Consider the following 18,724-nt stretch of genomic DNA (forward strand, 5'->3'; position numbering starts at 1 on the left):
TTGTGCATAAACAATCCCACAACGTGTGTTGTTACTACCCAAAAGCTAGAACCTTAGCTAGTAGTTAAGTCACATTCAAAGACAATAAAAAAAATCGTCGAAATTCAATGTACCATTTAGGGATTGTGGGTGCATGAAGTTAGCTATAACCAATATTGGTATGCTTCCCCTATGTTGCATACAACTACAAACCCTAATAATTCAAGGTCCATCACGCATATCTTATTTGATTATCACATTGTTGCTTAGAAAGTATAACACATTATTGCATAATCAATTAGCTTCATTGTATTAGCGATAAACTAGGCATACCATATGATTGGTTGGTGTGTCTTTAATCCTTGTTCAAACCCTTAAATCAAATTAAGGGGTTCGATTAAGGAGAATAACTCTTGCATAACAAACTCCAACTCAGTATCTCTAAAAACCACCAAGTTGTAGGTACACATTCAAATATGAAAGACAAACACATTTTGAGTGATAAAAAAGAACATGTCATTTTTGTAAAATCAGGGTCGAATATATAGTTGATGGGATTAGTTTTACAACTACATAATTAAACTAAGACAGAGAATAAATAATCTTATAATTAGTTAAATCTACATAATTCGAAATCTAATTATATAGAATATCATTTTGAATCGTCAACACAATCTACAATGAAAAGCCTTCAAATTACATAAAACTAAGTTACTATCTCAACTCATTAATCTGTGCTAAATTTTAAACTAATTGCTTGATTTATTTGTTTATTTAACAATAACTATTATTTTTATTTTTCTTCTCGACAATGTAAATGGAAACATATACCAGTCTAGGGGATACAAAATTCCATTGGGCAAACTGTACTACCGAGAACAAGAAAACAAGGCCCTTTAAAAACAAATGTGGCTTGGGTTGTGGGCTTGTCCCTTTCTGGTTCCCCACCATTCCAATGGCCCCACCCGCATTCCCACACCACCATCACATTAAAATGACTGCCTCATTTCAAGCCGACCAATAACCCTAGTTTTTTCAGTCTCCATGCCACTTCGTTACCAACGTTTTTTGGGAGCCTTCGACTTTTGTTCCATGTCATCTGCCACATCATTGTTCATGTTGCTAGAAAGCCCTAGCCATGTCAGCAGCTGGCCATCCACTGTCGTATCAGGTTCCAGCCACTTTGGCAGCAGGAAACGAGGAACAAATGACCTCTTTGCTAAACAGGCCTGAAAGGCGGGTTGAGATCATATATATAGTCCATTATATTTGGTTGGATTGCACTGCAGAATTCCTGTATTGAGATCCTAAGTTCCAATCCTCCGGGTTCTGTGCAATATTGGTCAAACTCACTTCATCTTTGGGATTTGTTTGCTTCTCTGTGTTCTATATCTCTGAAATTCGAATGAATTCTTCAACACCCAAAATGATGAGCATGCTCCTGCTGCTTGTAATACTATTGGGTGAGCAGTCTGCGATAGTCACTTAACTTTCACTCTCTCCGCTATTTTTCGGTGTGATTAATTTTTAGAATAAATGATGGATTTTACAAGTTAAAGAAAATTTGACTCCAACATATATTTGGGCTATGTTTTAGATGTTTATCGTAGGAGATTTCCATTTATCATCATCTATCTGCAGCAAATATCTTCTGTATCTGCTGGCACAACACTGGTCAGATTTGAAGCTATTACCAAGTTTGTATGTGGCATTTGCTAGAAAATTTACGAGACAATACAACACACTGTTTTATGAATTGATCAATTGTGTATTTTAGAGGGCTTTTGTTAGTATTTATGCTTTGAATTCTTCGACACCTAAAACAATGGGCAGTTTTATGCGCCATGTACTGCTGTGCGAGCTGTTTTCATCATGACACTGGGGGAATTGTCTCTCACATCTTTGGAACTCAATATTGTCCAACATTTTTGGAACAACTTCCCTTACAACTTGATGTTGTTTGTTTGTGTGCTTTTTTGTGCTTGGTTTTTTTGTAAAATGGGTTTCTGAATGTTCTATTAATTTGACATGGGTTTGTGATGACAATTATCCAAAACCTTCAGAACAAATTGACTATAACCGGGGTATTTGGTTTTTGAGCTATTTTTGGATAACATTTGAATTAAGATTCTTATATTTGAATGGGTTTGACATGGGTTTCATATTATCATTTCCAGTACCTATGGATTAAATTTCATTTTTTTTGCTTTCTTTTTATGGAAAATTGTAGGTAGTTATCTCAAACCATTCTCTCCTTTTCCTATTAATATTGAAAAGGATCATTAAAAAAATTGCGTTTTGATCATTGTGTTATGCAGGAAAAAATGGGTTGGCTACCAGCGACTATAGTTACAGGAATTGTGAAGGTATTGTCAAGAGTTGGGCTGACAAATCATTGCTGGAATTGGAGGGAAGAACAGAGCAAGAGAATTTGGAGTTAAAGGACTTGCTGTTTTTTCTTCATGTTCCAAGAACCGGGGGCAGAAACTATTTCAACTGGTAATTTCTTCTGCTCATTTTTGTTTTTAGTTTTTTTGGCATGGGAGCATTTCCAGAAGGTACTGTATGGGCAAAAAAAGCCTTTGACTGCATATAGTATCAGGGTGTTTTTATGGCATATTTGCAACTGACTAATATTTCACAAAATTTTCAGAAATAATAGTAGTTCATTACAAGAAATTCCAAAAAGAAATTAGCTCTATTCTATTTTCAAGAATATAAATATTGAACCCTTTGAGTTTTATTTAGCAACAGTCCATGATACATATATTTCTTATATACTAAGCTGGGAAGATTCTTCAACAATTTTATACTTCTAAAAGAGATTTCAGTTCCTCAGAAGTTTCCCTTCTTGGTACGTATGTTATTAGGGGCTGTATAGACAATTGTGATAGCTTCTGTAGAGCAATAAATTGTGTCTTTGTTTGAATGCTTTAAACAAAAGAAGCAGCAGCAAGGCTATCGAAAATAAATTTGGAAGACAAGTCCCAACACTTGGAAATCCACTGAGAGGTTGGACCATTCAGGATGATAACCGTGATCTCCCTTAAAATGCTGACATGGTGGCTGTCACGGTGTAATCCCAATTATAGAATGGTTGCTGCCATTACATAATGCTTTGCTGTGTTTTTTTGTGATACTAGGTATTTTGAACCAATCACTTTTAGTTCTCTTTTTGAGGACAATTATTATTGTTTTCATGCCCTTTGATTATTGTTTGTAGACATGTTGCTATATAGCCTTTAAACACCAAAAAATGTCTTTTATATAAGCTTCAAGGAGATCTGATGGACAGCATAATTGACATTGTATGGGTTGAATGCATTTTTGTGAATTAACAAAGATTACATATGCTTTGAGCTGATCATTGACAAGGATGTGATATACTATATAGTTGGAACTGTAGTTAATTTACTGTTCTTCCCTTGCTCATTCTTGATGTCAGATTTGGACCTCTGGAAGTTATTGTTATCCTTTGTTGGAGGTTTCTCCATAACTAAGCTCCGAGATCAGAGTCCTATCAAGCATGGATTGCCGTTTTAACCCTTAGCCTCAAGCCTCAACATTTTAAAAATAAATTTAGGTACATTAGAGAACCCAGAATCTAGGAACCCTGGGATACTATGATTTGGCACCATCAAACCTTGTGGGTCTTGTCATTCAGTCTGCTAATGGAAGATGGTGATGTTCTCCTTGATAAAATGTAGCATCTAGGATTATACTGTTGTTTTCAATTACATGAATTCAAACTATTGATTTCTGGTTGCTTTTTGCAGTTTTTTGCGGAACTTGGTTCCCAGAGACCAGGAATGCCCACGATCCTATGACAAGCTTCGGTTTGACCCAAGGTAATGTTTTGCATGCTTATTTTAGCCTAACTTATGATGAGCATTATTGCATTAACATACATTAACTTGAAGATGGTTGCTGGTGTGTTTCTCCAGTTTATAACTTAAGTTGGTCTAGAGTTAGTTTTATCTTTCATGACATATGAAATAGATTTGGCCAAAGTTTTTGTGGTAAGGTAATATGCATGAAGTAAACAGACCATTGATTCTAAGAGTTTTTCTTTTCTTTGTATAAACTGTTTTCAATGTGAAAATACTTACTTTTGCTACAAAAATTATTTGAGGGAGATGCCGACCAAGTCCATCACCCTAAATAGCCCATTCTATTTACTCTCTCTTCAGACCTAATACTATGATATAAAAAATAATTGGCTGGTTATGCAGGTATTGACCACACAGGGCAGGATAGAGGCGGCAAGGCAAAGACAATCAATTCTTAACCTTGCCAGTTAATACCCTTGGCCAGTATATTGTCAAAGTGCAATTTATTAGAAACAATATCCGTATTTGAAGACTACAACATTTCTGACCTTGAAGTGAAATTGGCCCCTTTTGGCAGAAGAAAAAATATTGTCACACAAATTCAGGTTGACACAAAGCTCTAGCATTGCTCAAAGTAGAGCATATCATATGTCTATGCTTATCCTGACTACCTATGTTTGATTGAGTCCTTTTATTTGATAGGGGGTTTGTAATGGGAAAAATGCTGGAACATCAAAAAGGGCAGCTTGAATTATAAACTAGATTTTAGTTAGAATATCCACCATGTCTTGTGGTATGCATATGTCCTGCTGTTATCTAAAAGTTGCATTCATTTATTGCTTTCATGCAAAGCTCAACATTCCAGGAGAGGTCCATAATTTTTATGTCCCCCTTTTATAATTTTTGATATTTTCTGATTATTTTTATAACACACCACCCAAACAGCAACTAAAACTTGTAATACAAATGTTAGTTGCAACTACCAAGTTAGAAACTTCACATAAAACCTTAAATAGCTTAAAATCACACTCAGATCTGGTTAGAAATCAATATGACAGCAGCAACAATATTGATTTTATTTAATTGCAAGATGGGAAAAATGATGACAATGCTGATATGCAAGCTGGAAAATGAATTTTCAGAATTGCCACTTTCCTAAATCAAATCACAAGTGAACAATGATGGATGTTGTGCAATATGACTACTGATAAAAAACTCTGAATGATTTATTAATTATTCCGAATCTAGGCACAACACTATCATTTTGATAACAATAACAGCACCTTGTATGACTGATGTAACCTTCTAGAATGCTGGAAATGCACCTTATATGACTGGTATAATGCTGAGGATGATTGTTGGTGGCTGGAAATGATGTAAACCAATAGCTGTTTAACTGCTTTTAGGGCTGGGATTTACTGATTTTACTCCTCCAAAGATAGTGCATCAGCTAGGGTTGACTGGAAATGTCATAAGCAATTCATCCAGCACTTTTTGATGCACAAAGCTCTCCAAAGTTCCTTTACAGTGTAGAAATTCTCAAATATGATGGGCAACACTGTAGCAGCGACGTATAACCCTCCAAATGATGCAATTTTGAACAAATCATTGTAGATACACTATAGCAACAACATATGATCCTCTAAATGATGAAATCTTCAACAAATAACTGTAGCGACACTGTAGCAGCAATGTATAACCCATAGGTTGCAGACTCAGACTTGAAGAGTGCTCGGCATGCCCAAAATTTTCTACTCAGCAAATTAAACCATGAGGAAGGGCTGGCAGATTTTGAAAAATGAGAATTATGAGAAAGGGCTGGTAGATTTTGAAGAACCTTGACAATAGCGGGGGAGCAAAGAGAAAATACATGGTTTTATAGCAAAAAAAGTATGAAAAACATGTTTTAACCAGTGTTTTACCCACATCGGAACTTCTAGTTGTACCCACATTTTTTCTGCATTTGTAAAAACTCATGAGTTATACTTGTTAAAACTTGTGTAGTAGAAAAACATAGAGTACTCGGCAACTCAGCAAGTGCTTGTAGAGTTTGCAAACCACGATATAAGTTTATAACCCTCCAAATGATGAAATCTTCAAATCACTGTAGTGACACTGTAGCTGCAACATATAAACTTGAAAAATGTCTTCAAATCCTCAACAAATTAGTGCATTTGTGATCCCGGAAGGAATCACCCAAAATGTAAAACAAGGGTTTTTGTCTCTGGATGCCCTAGATTGAACACACTGCCCAAATCTGAAAATTGGAATCAAAGAATAACTTGAATGATGATACCAAATGAATATATGCACCTCCTTGATATGCCTTTTCAAATTAGGCCCTTGGGTCCTAAATTTCCCTCCACATATTTAAAAGTACTTTCAATACTTATTTTATTTTATTTGAAGTATTTAATAATACTTTTCATTTTAACACTAGTGTTTATAAACACCTTTTAATTTTAAGTATAATGATACTATTAAGTTTTCCCTTAAAATTAGAAATTATTGGGCCCAACTTAAATAATACTATGAATTATCTTAGTTTGAAAAAGAAAAATGACAATAATGGGCTGCCAGAAGCTGTTGGACTTTGTGTTGACTTGTTAAAGCTCAAGGATGCCATAGATCCAAAACTAAAAAGCCTTTAGTCAGACTGCCAATTGTATGAGGCATAAGGGCGGGGCTACAAAGCTTGAGACACCTAGTGATAAGGTGAATTTTGATCTAACAGAACATCTACCAGCTGCTCTTAAATTTCTCTTAAACTGTAATATGACCGTTCGATCCCATGTTAGGCACCTGGTATCAACTAAAGAAGCAAAACACTATTCACCTATATCATAATTAAACTGAGAGTTTATGATAGGGTCTATATATGAAAAATGTAGATGGATATATGCTTTGGATTTGCATCTTTTCATTGAGTTATAGAGATCAAACAGATCAGCCTACTGCTTAGTGCAGAGTATTTCAGGCATTTCATCGTAATTGTTTCAATACCACTATCAGTATAATGATCTGAATTGCTCATCCCTGGAAAATGAAAATTTCCATCTGAAGAAACATAGCTTTCTTCCTCCATACTATAATTATGTAGAACAATGCTTGCCAGAAAAATTGTGAAACATCGAGTGGAAAGTCATGCTTTGGGCAATGGAAGGATGGATCTCTGGCCTTTTTTGATACTGTACTAGCTAAAGGTGGTTGGCTTTATTTGATTATTTAAGCACATAGAAACTATATAAATATGATCGTGCATTTGTTATTGAAAGGGGCTGTGTAATTGCAGAATGAAAAGCAGTGCTGTGTAAAATGTAGAAGTGCCATATATTAGGATCACTTCTGAAAGATTTTCTGTACCATATTTATTTATAAATCAAACAGTATTAAGGAGGAGGGATAGTCTAGAATATGGATAGATTGCAATATTCCACAGAAATTGATGTTCACCAGGTAATTGCAGAATGAAAAGTAGTGCTGTGTGAAATGTATAAAAGTGCCATGAATTAGAATCTCCTCAGAAGAAATATTCTTTACCATACTCAATTTTAAAATAAAATCAAACAGTGTGAAGGAGGAGGTATAGCCTATATGGATTGCAGTTTTCTCCAGAAATCAATGTTGACTTTATCATCATCTTTTGTCAAAGAGTGTACTAGTCTGTCTCAATTTTTAACCTTATAAGGAGTAAGGACCAAATTTGTCATATATTAATTTTATACGAAATCATTTGTTTAGAAGAATCTTTTTCTGATTTTTGCATCATGGTAGGCATGTTTTTCAGTTCTGTTTGCTTGCCTCCATGTTGCAGCTCTCTATAATTTGAATCTTTTGAGTTGAATTAACTCAATAATATGAGTGAAACATATGATCTCCTTATTTCAAATTGGATCTTTCACTATTTGAGAGAGCATTGACCTTTAATCAACATGGCTTGTGCAGCGAGCCAGGATGCAAGTTAGTGGTAACTCATGATGATTACAGCCTCATGTCAATGCTGCCAAGTGAGAAAACATCTGTTGTAACAATAATGCGCAACCCTGTGGACCGGGTTCTTAGCACTTATGAATTTTCTATTGAGGTTGCATCTAGGTTTTTGATACACCCAAACTTATCATCATCCATCCGCACAAAACGACGAAATTTTACAAAGATGATAGGTGTCAGCACCTTGGATATTTGGCCATGGAAGTATCTGGTTCCATGGATGCGCAAAGACCTTTTTGCTCGGGTATTTCTATTATCATATATTTCATTTTCCTGTGTGATGTTGAATTCTTTTTGTAGAAATTTGCATTCTTTTCTTTGTCATCTGCTATGACCTTTGAAGCTTTAGTTGTTAAGACATTTTATGTTCCTTTAAACTTTTCATGTTTTTATGTTGAAACAAAGTTCTACAAAGAAATTTTAAATGTGCATGTAGCTTAGTTCTTTTCAAATTTGAAATATCCCAGTCTCGGACAATGCTTCAAATCTGATTTGGGTTTTCATTTTTACTCATGTTTTGTTTCATCATAATATAATATTGCGACATGCAAACATGCAGATTGAACATGCAAGATGAACAATATAGATTTTCAAGGAAATCAATCAGTGAAATACACAGAATCTAAATAAGCCAATGAAATTCTTTTGATATAGAAATGTATGGCTGTTTACAAACACATGCTGCTGTTACAAATCAGAAAATGTAGGTAAGACATGCTCTGGAATGCCTCCATGCATAAATTAACAAACCCCTTGAAAATCTGCTAGATAGATCATCGAATCTCCATGAAAACTGGTCAATGATGTGCAACTGTGAATCCTGAGATGAATTCACCAAGTGGGCTGATCTAGGTTTTCGTCCAAACAGCCAAAACCTCCAGGGTTTCCGTCCTAGGGGTTATTGAACCTGCAAGCTAAGCTCTCAAGCTCTCAAGGAAAAGTTTCTTTCAAAATAACAAGTCAAGAATGAATCCTCATTGCACTTTTTTCTCCTTTTATAATACTTTTCCTTTTCGAAAGTAATACTTTATTTTATTTCTCTTTTAATTTACTTTTCCCCTCAAAAGTGACTTTACTTTATAATTTGTCATTGACATTATTATAAAGTCACTTTATAAAATAAAGTATGTTCAGCTGCTAATTAATTAAATTTAAATAATCCCATAGGACTTAGGACTATTTAACATTTAATTAATTAATTATCACTCAAAGAAAAAGGGGACATTACAAAATTGAACTGCCACAGTTCATTAATAACAATTTTTAGATTGGAGATATTATAATCTGCATCCTAAATCATAGATTCAATACAATGAAGGCCATCCAGTTTTATGTGATGATCAAGAAGTTAGTCAAAAATTAATACATACATCATAATAATGCCTGCAACAACAATCAAGTAACATATTTGGGAACAAAACTGTCAAACAAATAAGAATTGGTGCCGGCATCCCAATAATAGATGGTAGATCAAAGCAGTAAGGTTTTACTAAATATAAAAGGAACAAATGCAATAATCATTAGATGTAACAGTCCAGTAAATGTACACAAATGTAACTGCTATTCGTGTAAATTATTGGAGGCTATTTCTGCACAAGGCAAACTCAAATGCAGAAAGTATCTGATCGATGATGTACAATCTGCATGGTCTAATTTGCTCAAAGTGGTACCTTGCTAATTATTTGTTGACATAAACACAAGTAAGAAATACCATGGAATAACATTGCAAATTAGAAACTGTGTATGATTAAGTATGACTTGTTTAAAGCTATGCCAAGATTGTTATAAAGTTTGTGACAAGCTCTTCCTCTGTGAAGCCTAGTCTTGAAAACCCAATGGGCAACATTGTGCCCTGTCATCATGGACTCTTATCATTTTGCTTTGAATCTTCATTTCTTATGCAATAGGCACCAAATACATGCCTTATTGATCAGAACCTATATATGATACAACTCATCATAGATGTGACATCGGAAGACTTGAAGTGAAGATGCTTCTAGGTTTGCAATGGTTTTTATTTTACAGTTATAGATATGTTGTCTGAAATTATGTCATGTGAAATGGGTGGGATTTAGGAAAGCACAACCCTGATTAAGACCATAGGCTGAAATGGAATTATGAATTTTTGGACTAGAGGCTAAAGTGAAACCTGCATTAGTACATTTGGCTGGGATTAGCTCAACTGCTCGAGTGCAAGCACATAAAACAGTGTGAGAGCATTTACATCTATAGCATTAATATGATTTCGTTTATGCAATAGTATCACACAAAACTTTATTAAGTTTCTGCAAAACTCTCTTTGAAAAAGTTCATACACTATTTTAAAAATAATTTAGCAGGCTCTGTTGATGATGGGCCCTAGAAGGTTCTTCATATATTTAGCTTATGAATATAGGGCCTAAAACGCCATTCATGTGTATGCAATCTTGTGAAATTGCTTCTTATGATGAGTGAGTAGTTGAACTCTATTGTAATTAGTTTAAATAGGTAAATGCATTATGCTATAACTTCTTATAGGGTTCTTCTTTGAGAATTCCAATTTTAGTTAGTCAGCCACTGACAAGTAAATTATGGTTATGTAACAATTAGGGTTTGAATAATAATTATGGTTAAGGTTATTGTTAGGGTTTGAGACAGGGTTAGTAAAGGGTTAGGGTTAGAATTATGGTTAGGGTTAGATTTTGAATTATAAATATAATTATAATTTGTGTTAGGGTTAGGATTAGGGTTTTAGTTAGGGTTAGGATAATGGTTTTGGTTAGGGTTAGGGTTAGAATTACAGTTAAGGTTAGGGTTAGTGTTAGTATTTTGATTAATTACGCATGCTAAAATTTACAGTATTGGATACAATTCTCAAAAACTAACACGTTCAAATTCTGGAATTGGTGATATAGTTGTCTTTATATTCTTTGTAACTGTCCTCTAGCATTTACTGTCTCTGTTGAAAGACTGGGATTGCTTGCACGATGGGTCAGAGCAAACACATCAGCCCTCTTATTTCTATGCGAAACATGGAAAATGACCAAGAACAAGTCAGTTATTGTTTCCCAGATTTATGACATCTATGCAACGTTTTTGTTTGAAACAATAAAAAGATGAATTCTATTGATAAGAAATATAATGTTTTGATTCAACAGTCATAAATTGTAAGGCCTAGATTTCTCAATTCAAACTAGCTAGCAACACACCATTAATTTCTGAACTCTGTTACAAGGAACATGTGGCTATATAATGTTTTGATTCAACAGTCATAATATGTAAGGCCTAGATTTCTCAATTCAAACTAGCTAGCAACACACCATTAATTTCTGAACTCTGTTACAAGGAACATGTGGCTAAAATCATCCTTTCTTATGCTGAGCAATATATGCATGATGAAATGTCTGCATGGTCATGTTTTTCAGCATAAGAAATATATTTCTTAATGGCTGGCAAATGTAGGCATTTCTGGCTGTTAAGAACTGTTTCCAGGCTGTTTTGGCCCACAGAAACTGTGTTTTCTCAATGCATTTCAGAAGATGCTGTTTCTACAAGCTGAATGGTCCACAACAAGTGGAAAATGATGGCGTTTCCCACCCACTTCTGTGAGATTGAATGCTCAATAATAAGTTGAAAAAAATGTTTAAAAACCATTCCAAACAATTTAAAATTAAAGGAGAATGAAAAATCGTTGAAATATGAAATATAAAACAATTTAAAATCCATAAACATAAAATACCTAGTAAAGGTCAATCATGTTGACAAGAAATGTAATGGTTTTATTTAGAATCACAACATCTCAGACCTTGATTCCTCAATTGCAAAATGGTAAACAATACCATTTCTGAGTTCTGTTCCAAGGAAGATATTTAACTAATGTTGCCATTTCTCATTCATCAAAACATTGTCGTTTCTGATTTTGTGGAACATGCTTCTGTTTCTTAGGCCAAGAAACAAGTTGCCTGATGGAACAACCTTGTATCGGCTGTCTTCTGGATCAGTGTTTCAGAGTGTGATCTTAGAAACACCATCTGTGCAACGCATAATTACCAGATGCAGCCGGATCTGGATTTTTTGGACTGGCCAAAATTGTCTGATTTGGTCTGGGTCTTTCAATTCTAGATATTTGACTGATTTTTTATCTTCCCCTGAATGAATTGAACTTTTCTTAAGTATGGAAACAACTGATTTTTCTAGAAGGTCTGGTAAAATACAATGCTTGAGAATAACTAAAAAACAAAAAGAACTTAAAACAACATTTAAATATATAAAATAAAAAAATAAAAAACCAAAATCTCGTAAAATAATAAAAAGTGAAAGCTATTTTGGAATCTATAAATATGAATCTTCCGCGCCTCACATCCACACCTCATTTTCGCATGCAAAATTTGGAGGGGGGACACTCAAGAGTTAACTAGCTATTTGACTAGATGATAAACACTAAAGAGGGCAAAAGACACTATTGGGTTTTTGCAATTAACCCTTTAAAAGGTAAGTATTTGATAGCTTTTCAGATTGGTTGCGGATCGCCAGAAATTAAAATTTAATATATCATGTGTGGAAAGGTTTTCAATGAACTTTGATATTCATGCCTGATCTTTTATGATATTTGAACCACTGCTTGTTGTGTCTCTCAGAAAATTTGAAAAAATCTCAAACAAATGTACATTGACAAATACACACAAATTCAACACATACATGTACATGCTTCCATAGACGCACACAAATGCAACACACACAAGGATGCACACAAACACAACATGCACATGAACATGTGTGCATAGACACACATACATTTTCAAACACATGTTTGTATACATAGACATGCACATGTGTGGGTGCACATACACATCCACGCACACATGTAGATGCATGCATGCACAATACATGCACATGCACACACCAACATGCAACTACTCACACACATAAACTCTTACACACATAAGCTCTTGTGTATTTTATTCAGTGTTCCTTGGCGATGCATCCCCCCCCAAAAAACCCATGTCTCCTATAGGGGGACATTTTCGAGACTTGGGGACTTGGGGGAAAGGTCCCCCCATAGCACCACCACTTCTACCACCTCCGCCACTAGGTCGCTTGCTATATGTCACATGCTGTTACATATTGACTGCAACCTTTAACTTCATGAAAACTAGTTGGCCTTTCATGGGACACTCACAAAGATGTTATATTGCAGATTTTGCCTTGAAGATTTCAACTCACCTCTATTTTTTATATCAGCACCACCCCCCCAACACCACTCCGCTGCCGTCCCCCCACCGTCCCCTCGCCGTCCCCAAATTTAGGCCCTTGGTCCTGTTGTGACCATTTCACACATCGCCCCATTAGAATTGGGAACCCCTCTTTTTTCTTTAGGTTTTGCTTTCCTTTTGCTTGTTTTTCTCTCTGCTTTTTAGGTTTTTGAGTGAGTGAGTGATCTGCCTGGGCTGGCTAGATTAGGGCTAAACCTTGGAAGCTCGTTTTAGGGTTTCTTTCAAGCTAAGTCTAGCCTTGTTTTGGGAGGTTGTTAGTCGTCTACCTGAAGCCTCAAGATTGCTATAATGAAACATGCCTTTTAGGGGAGTCAAGTTGGTTAGATCAGAGGATAGGGAGAATAGGTCTCAGGTCAGGTCTAGATTGAAAGAAGGTTTTCTTGTCAGGGTCCTGGTTGTTTCCCTGTCTAAGTCAGTTGAGCAGAGCCAGTGAAGAAAAGGAGTTGGTTTGATCAAGTTTGATGGAGGATGAAGCGAATCAAGGTAACATCTAGCCTGGAAATGTCAATTTCGCTCCTGACCCTTCCAAAGGGTCCAGGGCGAAAATCATTGTAAACCTCTTTTTTCTTCTCATTTTTGACTGAATGATGCTTTCTAGGGCATGTTTGAGGTTAGATTGATATGTTCTTGCCTGGATAGGGACTTGATGGATTTTGAAAAGTAAGATTGATGCCCGCTCTTGACCCTTCCAAAGGGTCCAGAGCGAATTTCATCCTAAACCCTATTTCTTGCCTTGGACAGACTTGCAACCTTGTTCTTAGCTTGGAAAAGGACTTAACTTTGCCTTGTGAGGTGGTTTGAGACTTGAAAACTGAGCAATTTGGCCTGGAATGGAGATTTTGCTCCTAACCCTTCCAGAGGGTCTAGAGCGAAAATCTTATTAGAGCTTATTTCTTCCTAACTTTGGCTAAGTTTTCATGTGCAGGGTCTCTTGGAATGAAGATTGGACATCATTTGATACCTTTGAAGATTTGGAAGCATACAAAATGAAGAATTGTGGACAAGAAAGGGGAATTTCGCTCTTGACCCTTCCAAAGGGTCTAGAGCAAAATTCCTAAAAGCTCTCATTATGCAATGAAAAAGGGTCAGGATTTTGGCATGAATGAAACGAGAATAACTTGCTTTTACCTATTGAGGTTGTTTCGACTTGGAAAAATGAAGGATTTTGCCCAAAAGGGGAATTTTCGCTCCTGACCCTTCCAGAGGGTCCAGGGCGAAAATTCCTCAATCACCTATTTTTCTTGCAAAATCAAGTCACTTTTTGGTTTTTATGGCTTGGATGAGAGAGGAGTAATGTTTTCTTCCTTTGAGAGGTGAATTCAACTTGAACTAATGATGGAATAGGCCTAAAATGAAAAAATCACTCCTGACCCTTCCAAAGGGTCCAGAGCGAAAATTTCTATAGGAGGTATTTCTTGTATTGTTTGGTCAAATTGAGGTGTCAAAGGCATGATGAAAGGAAGAATGAGCATGTTGAAACCCTTGGGCATGTTTAGAAGTGATGAAAATGAAGGATTCTGGCCAGGAAAGGCAATTTCGCTCCTGACCCTTCCAAAGGGTCGAGAGCGAAATTCCTTATAAACACATTTTTTAGCCTTTCTTGGACATGAAATTCTATTCCTAGCACAATGAAACATGAAATCCTACTTAGCAAAGAAGTTTCAAGGTAAAAAAATAATTTTTTTTGGTGAAGATTGTAATTTTCGCTCTTGACCCTTCCAAAGGGTCCAGAGCGAATTTTCCCAAAATCACCTTTTGCTATCAAATTTTGCTAAGTCAAGTATGGGATAAGGTGAAACATAGAAGGAATTGCCCCTGGGAGTGACTTGAGGTTGCAAGAAATCATCAAAAAGTGAAGGAATTGAGCCAAATGGTGAATTTCGCTCCTAACCCTTCCAAAGGGTCCAGAGCGAAATTCCTAAAAACACCTATTTTCTTTGCAAGGTCAAGATAAATTTTTGGTTTTTATGGTTTGAATGGGTGTGAGGAAGTGTGTTTTTGCCTTTTGAGGATGATTGAGGTTGAAAAGATGAAGGAATTGACCCTAGAACATGATTTTCGCTCCTGACCCTTCCAAAGGGTCCAGAGCGAAAATCCTCAAAAGTCATCTTTTTTTCAAAATGTGGGCAAAGCTAAACTTAGACAAGGGTGTGAGAGGACTTTTGAAATGCCTTAGAGTTGAATTGGATTGCCAAGAATGCAAGTTTTGATGCTAAGAGGGAAATTTGCTCCTGACCCTTCCAGAGGGTCCAGGGCGAAATTTCCAAATCCTCCTATTTTCCTTGCAGTTCAAGATAAGATTTTGGTTTTCAGGACTCAAAGAGGAGTAAGGCATGATGTTCTATGCCTTGGAAATGATTTGAAGTTGAAAGGATGAAGGAATTGCCCTAAAACCTAAAAATCGCTCCTGACCCTTCCAGAGGGTCCAGGGCGAAAATCCTAAAACCAACATGTTCCTTTCAAGTTTGTGCTAAGGCAAAACTAGACCAAGGTAGAAAAGGCCCTTGAGACCACCTTTGAGTGGATGTTTGTTTCAAAAAATGATGATTCTAGTTCAGAGAAGGATTTTCGCTCCTGACCCTTCCAAAGGGTCCAGGGCAAAAATCTCAAAATCCCCTATTTTGCCTTGCAAGAACAAACCAATCTTGGGTGGAGTGAATGAAGAAGACCATTGCCTAGCCTTAAGGGGTGGATTGAAGACAAGATGATGGAGGAGTAAGCCCAAGCAAGAAAAATCGCTCCTGACCCTTCCAAAGGGTCCAGGGCGAAAAACCCTAAAATCACCTTCTTCTTCCAGATTTGAGTGAGACTAGGCCTGGACTACAATGAAAGAACCTATTTGGAATGCCTTGAAGAAATTTAGACCTTCAAAAAATGGGAATTTTGAGCTCAGGAGAGAATTTCGCTCCTGACCCTTCCAAAGGGTCCAGAGCGAAATTCCCCAAAAATGCAATATTTCCTTCAAAGTTTTGATGAGCCAACTCAGTGATGGAGATAAATATACCCTGGACATTGCCTTGAAAGAGGTTAATGATCAGACTAAGGTGAATTTTGGCCTAAAATGTAAAAATCGCTCCTGACCCTTCCAAAGGGTCCAGGGCGAAATTCACATTTTCACCCAATTTTCTCATGTGAAATACTAAAAATTGAAATGCAAGATGTTGATTAGGTCAAAACAAACATGAACTCGCCTTCCGGGAGATTTTGGAGTGAAGGGAATGAGGTATTCAAGACCTAATTGGAAAAATCGCTCCTGACCCTTCCAAAGGGTCCAGGGCGAAATCATCAAAAAATCTATCATTCAACCTCGTTTGATTAAGTCTAAGGCAAATTGCAAAATTGTGAAGACGAAGTCATGGAAATTTGCAAAAATATAGGTTGTGAAAATTTCAATTTTTGAAATAAACAAGTTTTGAAATAATCTAGACCTTCATCACTTTGGACATTTCAATGCCTAAGGGAGAAAGGAAACTTCATTAAGCCTCAATCAAAACTTAATATTCCCTAATTTTCTCTAAATTTGCCAAATTCAAGAAGTTAAATGAAATTCGCATGAATTAAGGCATTTGCAATTGGATCAATTAATTTTAAGCCTTAAAACAAATGAGAAAGAACACCTTTCAAGCCTTAAAATTAATTTTAAAATTAAAAAAAATTAAAGTGAGCGCTCAAAACATATTTATTTGCTTTTACAAGCAAGTCGGCCTCTTTCTAAAGGGAATTTTATTTGTTTTATTGCTAAAAACCTAGGTTGGCCTCATGGTTAATTAGGGTGAGCGCCCTATATAAGAGAGGAGTATTGTTTCAAAATGCAAATCATTCATTCATTGTTCTAGATGCGATTTTGAGGAGTAGATTGGAGGAGTGAAATCTAGCAGATTGGAGGCGAAGTTCTTTTGAAGGCTAATTGAGGCGTAATTCATCCAAAGGAAGACCACAATTCAATCTTTATCCAACGAATTTTGATCTTCTTCCTTCCATTTTCCAAGGTTGATAGTTAAGCATTCAAGAAGAGGTATGAAGAATCAAATTGTTTGAAGTTCTTATTCAAGACTTATTTTGATTTCATAGCAATCTTTTAAAGTCTAAGTCTTGAAAAATCTAATTTTCATTCATAATTAATTTGAAAAGTTTATAATTCCTGGATTTATCATGTCACTTTCAAATTAATGTCCAAATTATCCCCTTGAAAGGTCTTTTAGATCCTATGCTTTAAGATATTATGCTCAAGGACTAATTTTAAGTTTTTGTGTAGGCATCAAATGACGACCCCCAAAGCCGGAGGATCTACTACTCGCCAGGCTCTCATCAAGGAAGATCAGAGGAATGATGAATTGGAGACCAGGATCGTGTCCAAGTGGAGTAATGTCGGAGACACCAACCTAGGAAACTTCAATGTGAGGAAGTTTCGAGAGGCCCCTTACATCGGAAAGCCATCACCTGTTGCAAAGAAGATAATCGAGAGTGGCATTATCAAAGCTGCAGGTTTCTCTCCTGCAGTCAAGTGTCATGAGTTGATGATCGAGTGCGCCCGGCACTATGATTCACACTCAAGAACGATCGTGGCCGATGATGGAACTATCTTGGCCTATCTTTCGGAGGAAGCTATAAGTGAAATTTTTCATCTCCCGGAACATAAAGACATGGTCTACAAAAGTCTAGAAGGAGCTCGGTCGATCTATGAGGATGATTCTGATTCCTGCCTGAACTTCATCAACAAGAATTGGCTACTCAAGAGTAGACCTCGCCTGAACAAGATTCCAAATACACCGCACAGAATCGACTTCCAAGAAGAGTTCAAGGATTTGATAACCTTGCTTAATCGGGTCACAGGTGCTTCTCAAGCTTTCTTCTTTGATAAATGGATGTTCTTCTTCATACAACTGATTGTCCAAGGAAAGGGAATGCTCAATTGGGCTAGAATCATTAGCAACAATATGGATGTGCAGTTGAGAAGACTAAGACCTACCAAATCATTCCACATGAGTTCATATGTTGTATATGCCTTGATCAGAGGTTTTGAGTATGCAGGACTACCTCACAGAGGAGTTGTTGGAAGAGGACCCGAAGAAATAAGAGTTTGTGATTCTTATGTTCAATTGCATCATCCGCCTAGAAGTGACTACAAGTTAGTCAATGATACCTTCACGATGAATATTACCAGGATATTGCAAGGTGGGATTCACAATCGATTGTCCATGGACGCACAAGAGCTTGTGAAGAAGCATGGTGCATGCTTCATTTAGTTTCAAAAATTCACATACATCAGAGTTCATGGGTGTCCTTCACCTCCCTACATGTTGCCAAGATATCTAATAGACAGGATAGTACTACTTGAGGTGACTAGACAGTTGGCAACTTATGCGAAGGCATCCAGACACAAGCATGGAAATGGAATCCCCGTGCCCATCATACTAGGGAACTCAGTTGAAGTATGTCCTAATACTCAAGCCGCGAAAGATGCAAAGAAGGAATTATCTCTATACTCATTCACATCTTTTGCCTCGAGAGAGAATTTTGACCCTCATGGTCATATAGAAGAAACAGTTGGGAAGAAGTACAGGCATGAATCTTAGGTGGAGGACTTTTGGATGAATGTCCAAGATGATGTCGAGGTCAAAAGAAAGATGCATTCCAGGTTGCCTTTGGATCTCATCAGGAAATGCAAAATCT

General features: G+C 36.4%; 1 protein-coding gene across 3 annotated transcripts in view; it reads left to right on the plus strand.

Annotated features, from left to right (window-relative positions):
• The first annotated feature begins 848 nt into the window (after window positions 1–848).
• LOC131066067 (protein-tyrosine sulfotransferase) overlaps window positions 849–18,724 on the plus strand; it is a 64,577-nt gene continuing 46,701 nt past the window's right edge. For 2 of the 3 annotated variants that reach the window (XM_058000740.2, XM_058000741.2), the window contains exons 1-4: window positions 849–1,442; window positions 2,298–2,478; window positions 3,756–3,827; window positions 7,755–8,043. In XM_058000740.2, coding sequence (XP_057856723.2) covers window positions 1,385–1,442; window positions 2,298–2,478; window positions 3,756–3,827; window positions 7,755–8,043 — 600 coding nt within the window. In that variant the 5' untranslated portion in view covers window positions 849–1,384. The remainder of the gene's footprint in view (window positions 1,443–2,297; window positions 2,479–3,755; window positions 3,828–7,754; window positions 8,044–18,724) is intronic. The other variant, XM_058000742.2, reaches the window with a different exon arrangement.

The sequence above is a fragment of the Cryptomeria japonica genome, chromosome 11 (assembly GCF_030272615.1).
Source record: "Cryptomeria japonica chromosome 11, Sugi_1.0, whole genome shotgun sequence".
In the NCBI taxonomy this organism is placed as follows: Eukaryota; Viridiplantae; Streptophyta; class Pinopsida; order Cupressales; family Cupressaceae; genus Cryptomeria; species Cryptomeria japonica.